Source organism: Mizuhopecten yessoensis, unplaced genomic scaffold (assembly GCF_002113885.1).
Source record: "Mizuhopecten yessoensis strain PY_sf001 unplaced genomic scaffold, ASM211388v2 scaffold716181, whole genome shotgun sequence".
In the NCBI taxonomy this organism is placed as follows: domain Eukaryota; kingdom Metazoa; phylum Mollusca; class Bivalvia; order Pectinida; family Pectinidae; genus Mizuhopecten; species Mizuhopecten yessoensis.
Genome location: NW_018479988.1, coordinates 64,913 through 72,287, shown reverse-complemented (window position 1 = coordinate 72,287; position 7,375 = coordinate 64,913). Strand labels below are relative to the sequence as shown.

General features: G+C 40.7%; 1 protein-coding gene across 1 annotated transcript in view; it reads right to left on the bottom strand.

The window, feature by feature from the left end:
• Positions 1 to 4,746: 4,746 nt before the first annotated feature.
• LOC110441975 (ornithine aminotransferase, mitochondrial-like) overlaps positions 4,747 to 7,375 on the bottom strand; it is a 22,103-nt gene continuing 19,474 nt past the window's right edge. The window contains exon 9 of the mRNA XM_021485310.1: positions 4,747 to 6,829. Within this exon, the coding sequence (XP_021340985.1) occupies positions 6,666 to 6,829 (164 nt within the window). The 3' untranslated portion in view covers positions 4,747 to 6,665. The remainder of the gene's footprint in view (positions 6,830 to 7,375) is intronic.

Below are 7,375 nucleotides of genomic sequence, written 5' to 3'. Positions count from 1 at the left end.
GAGGTTTACAGGGTGGTAAACACTGCTGGTAGATTCCTTAGTCCCGGGGTTTACAGGGTGGGAGACACTGCTGGCGGATTCTTTAGTCCCCGAGGCTTACAGAATGGTAGACACTGCTGGTAGAGACCTTAGTCCCGGAGGTTTACAGGGTGGTAAACACTGCTGGTAGATTCCTTAGTCCCGGGGGTTACAGGGTGGTAGACACTGCTGATAGATTCCTTAGTCCCCGAGGTTTACAGGGGGGTAGATACTGCTGGTGGATTCCTTAGTCCCCGAGGTTTACAGAATGGTGGGCACTGCTGGTAGAGTCCTTAGTCCCGAGGGTTACAGGGTGGTAGACACTGCTGGTAGATTCCTTAGTCCCGGGGGTTACAGGGTGGTAGACACTGCTGGTGGATTCCGTAGTCCCGGGGTTTACAGGGTGGTAGACACCGCTGGTGGATTCCTTAGTCCCGGGGTTTACAGGGTGGTAGTCACTGCTGGTGGATTCCTTAGTCCCGGGGGTTACAGGGTGGTAGACACTGCTGGCGGATTCTTTAGTCCCCGTGGTTTACAGAATGGTAGACACTGCTGGTAGAGACCTTAGTCCCGGAGGTTTACAGGGTGGTAAACACTGCTGGTAGATTCCTTAGTCCCGGGGGTTACAGGGTGGTAGACACTGCTGATAGATTCCTTAGTCCCCGAGGTTTACAGGGTGGTAGACTCTGCTGGTAGATTCCTTAGTCCCGGGGTTTACAGGGTGGTAGACACTGCTGGCGGATTCTTTAGTCCCCGAGGTTTACAGAATGGTAGACACTGCTGGTAGAGTCCTTAGTCCCGAGGTTTACAGGGTGGTAGACACTGCTGATAGATTCCTTAGTCCCCGAGGTTTACAGGGTGGTAGACACTGCTGATAGATTCCTTAGTCCCGGAGGTTTACAGGGTGGTAGACACTGCTGGCGGATTCCTTAGTCCCCGAGGTTTACAGGGTGGTAGACACTGCTGGTGGATTCCTTAGTCCCGAGGTTTACAGGGTGGTAGACACTGTTGGTAGATTCCTTAGTCCCTGAGGTTTACAGGGTGGTAGACACTGCTGGTGGATTCCTTAGTCCCGGAGGTTAACAGGGTGGTAGACACTGCTGGTAGATTCCTTAGTCCCTAGGGTTTACAGAATGGTAGACACTGCTGGTGGATTCCTTAGTCCCCGGGGTTTACAGGGTGGTAGACACTGCTGGTGGATTCCTTAGTCCCGGAGGTTAACAGGGGGGTAGACACTGCTGGTGGATTCCTTAGTCCCGGAGGTTAACAGGGGGGTAGACACTGCTGGTGGATTCCTTAGTCCCGGAGGATTACAGGGTGGTAGACACTGCTGGTAGATTCCTTAGTCCCGGGGTTTACAGGGAGGTAGACACTGCTGGTAGAGTCCTTAGTCCCTGAGGATTACAGGGAGGTAGACACTGCTGGTGGATTCCTTAGTCCCGGAGGTTAACAGGGGGGTAGACACTGCTGGTGGATTCCTTAGTCCCGGAGGTTAACAGGGGGGTAGACACTGCTGGTGGATTCCTTAGTCCCGGAGGTTAACAGGGTGGTAGACACTGCTGGTGGATTCCTTAGTCCCGGGGTTTACAGGGTGGTAGACACTGCTGGTAGAGTCCTTAGTCCCTGAGGATTACAGGGAGGTAGACACTGCTGGTGGATTCCTTAGTCCCGGAGGTTAACAGGGAGGTAGACACTGCTGGTGGATTCCTTAGTCCCGGAGGTTAACAGGGAGGTAGACACTGCTGGTGGATTCCTTAGTCCCGGGGTTTACAGGGTGGTAGACACTGCTGGTAGAGTCCTTAGTCCCTGAGGATTACAGGGAGGTAGACACTGCTGGTGGATTCCTTAGTCCCGGAGGTTAACAGGGGGGTAGACACTGCTGGTGGATTCCTTAGTCCCGGAGGTTAACAGGGAGGTAGACACTGCTGGTGGATTCCTTAGTCCCGGAGGTTAACAGGGAGGTAGACACTGCTGGTGGATTCCTTAGTCCCCGAGGTTGACAGGGTGGTAGACACTGCCGGTAGATTCCTTAGTCCCAGAGGTTTACAGGGTGGTAGACACTGCTGGAAAATTGCTTAGTCCCCGAGGTTTACAGAATGGTAGACACTGCTGGTAGATTGCTACGTCCCTGAGGTTTACAGAATGGTAGACACTGCTGGTAGATTCCTTAGTCCCCGAGGTTTACAGGGTGGTAGACACTGCTGGTAGATTCCTTAGTCCCCAGGGTTTACAGGGTGGTAGACAATGCTGGTGGATTCCTTAGTCCCCGAGGTTTACAGGGTGGTAGACACTGCTGGTAGATTCCTTAGTCCCCGAGATTTACAGGGTGGTAGATACAGCCGGTGGATTCCTTAGTCCCCGAGGATTAACCTGCAACAATCTTTCACCTCAACATTTTCATAGGAAATCAAATTACCTGCATTTTTAACAGAGAGAGGCTTGAATGAACGGAAGAATATAACTTGTTTGGAATATTCAAATACTGATAGCTTTTTTGTGTAATGAAACATCTCTCAAGAAAGATCACTGGTCTAGCATCAACTGATCTGAATCAAGTAACACACACACACACACACACACACAAACACACAGGCACTGTACTGATCTGTATCAAGTCACATACACGCTGTACTGATCTGTATCAAGTTACACACACGCGCTGTACTGATCTGTATCAAGTTACACACACACGCTGTACTGATCTGTATCAAGTTAAACACACACACATGCTGTACTGATCTGTATCAAGTTACACACACAATGTACTGATCTGTATCAAGTTATACACACACACACTGTACTGATCTGTATCAAGTTACACACACACTGTACTGATCTGTTACAAGTTACACACTGTACTCATCTGGATCAAGTTACACACACACTGTACTGATCTGTTACAAGTTACACACACACACTGTACTGATCTGCATCAAGTTACACACACACACTGTACTGATCTGTATCAAGTTATGCACACACACACTGTACTGATCTGTATCAAGTTGCACACACACACTGTACTGATCTGTTACAAGTTACACACTGTACTCATCTGGATCAAGTTACACACACACTGTACTGATCTGTATCAAGTTATACACACACCCGCTGTACTGATCTGTTACAAGTTACACACACACACTGTACTGTTCTGTATCAAGTTACACACACACTGTACTGATCTGTTACAAGTTACACACTGTACTCATCTGGATCAAGTTACACACACACTGTACTGATCTGTATCAAGTTATGCACACACACACTGTACTGATCTGTATCAAGTGATACACACACACGCTGTACTGATCTGTTACAAGTTACACACACACACTGTACTGCTCTGTTACAAGGTACACACTGTACTCATCTGTATCAAGTTACACACACACTGGTCTGATCTGTATCAAGTTACACACACACTGTACTGATCTGTTACAAGTTACACACTGTACTCATCTGTATCAAGTTACACACACCCTGTACTGATCTGTATCAAGTTATCCCCACACACGCTGTACTGATCTGTATCAAGTTAAACACACACACATGCTGTACTGATCTGTATCAAGTTACACACACACACTGTACTGATCTGTTACAAGTTACACACTGTACTCATCTGTATCAAGTTACACACACACTGTACTGATCTGTATCAAGTTACACACACACTGTACTAATCTGTATCAAGTTACACACACATGTTTTATTGATCTGTATCAAGTTACACACACATGTTTTACTGATCTGTATCAAGTTACACACACACACGCTGTACTGATCTGTATCAAGTTACACACACACTGTACTGATCTGTGTCAAGTTACACACACACTGTACTGATATGTATCAAGTTACACACACACTCTACTGATCTGTATCAAGTTGCACACACACACTGTACTGATCTGTTTCAAATTACACACACACACGCTGTACTGATCTGTATCAAGTTACACACACACACACTGTACTGATCTGTTACAAGTTACACACACACGCTGTACTGATCTGTATCAAGTTATACACACACACGCTGTACTGATCTGTATCAAGTTACACACACACACATGTTTTACTGATCTGTATCAAGTTACACACACACACACACTGTACTTATCTGTATCAAGTTACACACACATGTTTTACTGATCTGTATCAAGTTACACACACACACTGTACTGATCTGTATCAAGTAACACACATGCTGTACTGATCTGTATCAAGTTACACACACACGCTGTACTGATCTGTATCAAGTTACACACACACACTGTACTCATCTGTATCAAGTTACACACACATGCTGAATTGATCTGTATCAAGTTACACACACATGCGCTGTACTGATCTGTATCAAGTTACGCACACACGCTGTACTGATCTTTATCAAGTTACACACACACACTGTACTGATCTGTATCAAGTTACACACACATGCTGTACTGATCTGTATCAAGTTACACACACATGCTGAATTGATCTGTATCAAGTTACACACAGATGCTGTACTGAGAAGATAGATTTAACCATTTTTACCTCAACAAGGTCCACAATATTATGATGAAACATATTAGAATATTTAGGACTAATCAGTACAGACTGATCGTAATCTAATTTTATTAGATCTTAATTTCTGAATTATCGAACTTGTAAATAAAGCATGTGTGTACATGTAATCACATTCAAAGTAATCACTGATTGACAAAAATAAAAAATAAATATATTTTCATTTTTTTATTGTAAAAAAAATCAAATCTACAAGTCTGACTTAAAAGTCATAAAACTTATATTAGCACTGGTTACCATTTAAAGATAAGTGTATATTGAGGACCTAATCTCAATAAAAGGAAACATACCAACAAATTTTGTGTCATACTTTGGAACCTGTTAAGTTTTCTTCACTCATTACAGAATTGTAACAACTATATTTCATGAAGAAATAGAAAACACAGAATTACACATCAAGAAAAAACATGCAAAGGAAATTGTTCAGTAACCTAATCATATATAATACTTACCAAAATGATCCACACTTTACTTTGATTTACTGGCAAATAAAACTAAAAATCTCTTTCTGTAGTAAAATCGGCCATTGCAACAGGATTTCACTTTTAAAAATATCATATGATACTACATTTAACCTAAAATTGTAAAAATCTTCAATGTTCAAATTTGTTTCCATTAACGTACTGTGTAGAACTATACTCCATTTGTTGATAACTTCATATAACAGCTGTACAACATAAATGAATAGCTATCAGATTCCACTGTAGGTAGAGAAAAGCATTTTAAATTTTACAAATTGTTCAATACCAACCCAATGATATACAAGAAACAAAACATACTAAAGAATAACAGATCATTATGAAGAGTAAAAAACATGTTTTCAAAGAGCAATAAAATTATAATCTCATAATAATGCAGGTCTAGCAATATATACATATGTATTGTGATATGATTTTGAATTTGTCTTCAATTTAAGCATAGATAACTTTACTGAAAAAAAATTAAACCAATATCATCCAAATTAAGCTTGCTTGGTGTGATAACTCCCTAGACTATATAACATAATTTTTGAACCTTGCTTAAGGGATGCTCACATTTCGTATTTCTTTTATTATAACGGCAGTACAAGTAAAATAAGGAATTCTAGGAATACAATATATTGTGATATATTGCAATATCTCCTAAAGATTGCAATATATAATTTGTAAATAAATCAATGTAATTAAAAATTATATATCAGGATTGTTCTAACTATAATAACAAAAAGTCACTTATAGTAATTATTATGCATTAAAAAAATAAAACTCTCAAACATTTGATGTTCATTTACAGTAAGCAAATTTTTACTTATAATCTTGAAAGTACATTTGGTACGTAAGAAATATCTTATGAACATAACAGTATTTTTTACTTCCTTTTAAAAATCAGATAGAGGAAATCACGTTTACCTGAGTTTTATTTCATATTTTGTTATCCTATAAACAACATATGAGTATTGGCAAGACAAAAAAAATGATGCCAAACCCCCCCCCCCAAAAAAAACCCAGTCTTGTCATACGCAGTACACAAGATACTGAGTGGAAAAACATTTTTGACCTTTGACCTCAAAAATTGATCGGAAAAAAGAAAAATAATTTATTTGGTATATTATATAACCTGCATAACACCATGCACAAACAATATATAATAGTACTAGTAAAGCATTAAAGCCCCCATATATGTATACAGTTGTATATATCTAGGATGAGTATTGAACATCTATTAAAATGGCAGAGAAGTAAATGTCACATTTCACCTGTCATTTACTTGGTTATATGGATTAGCACAAAATGTCTCTATCATGAAGAGCCGAAGGATCGTGAAATTATTAATATTTAGGCCATCCTTCTACCATTGCTGAAAAAGTTTCTCGTAAAACATGAATAAGAGATGTTTAATTATATAAAGCTTGACCTCACCAATAAATGTCTGACGTATAACCTTAATCTCAATTCTCAAGCAAAAAATACCTTCAAAATAAACAAATCAGCAGCTTTGTATATAGAATAGCAGGAATGTCCTCATAGACACATTACAGTAGATAATATTTCCCACCCTGATTATTCAACAGGGATCGAACACACTGATGATATCTATTCAAATTCCAGGATGGTTTTCTTGATAATGCTGATGCACTCCATCATCTGATCATCTGCCATGATAAGAGGCGGGGCAAATCTGATGATATCACCATGGGTAGGCTTGGCAAGGAGGCCGTTGTCACGGAGACGCAAACATACATCCATAGCATCATGCTCTGAAAGAGAAAAATAAAGAAAAATATGACTACATACATAGAACAAGAGGCCCAAGAGGGCCTGTATCGCTCACCTGAATATTTAAAGGGGCATCACGGTGAAGTAACTTTATTTTTTGACTTTTTTTCAAATACTACATAAACATATCAAGTGAGACTCGATCCTTATGGAAAATAACGATCGGATTTGGCAGAAATAGATTCATAAAAATGATTAAATCTAAGAAAATCATCGGTATTTCTACCTGTCTGACCAACGTTTTGTTCAGGGATTTCCCTCTACTATCGCATGCGCATTGCACACCATTTCTTTGTAAACAAAATGACTGGCCGTGTGAAGTAAGCGAAAAAAAAGTGTTGTACCGTGTCAGCTACGAAACGAAAAGTTGCCAAATGGTCAAAAGATAGCGCAAGGAGTACGTTACGGAATCATTATTGCAGGTGGGCAGTATTCAAAGGAGAAAATAACTGCCGTAGCAGTTAGTACGGTGCATGTATTCTCCCGGATAGCCGGTTAAGCTGAAATGGAATCGACAGAAATGCTAG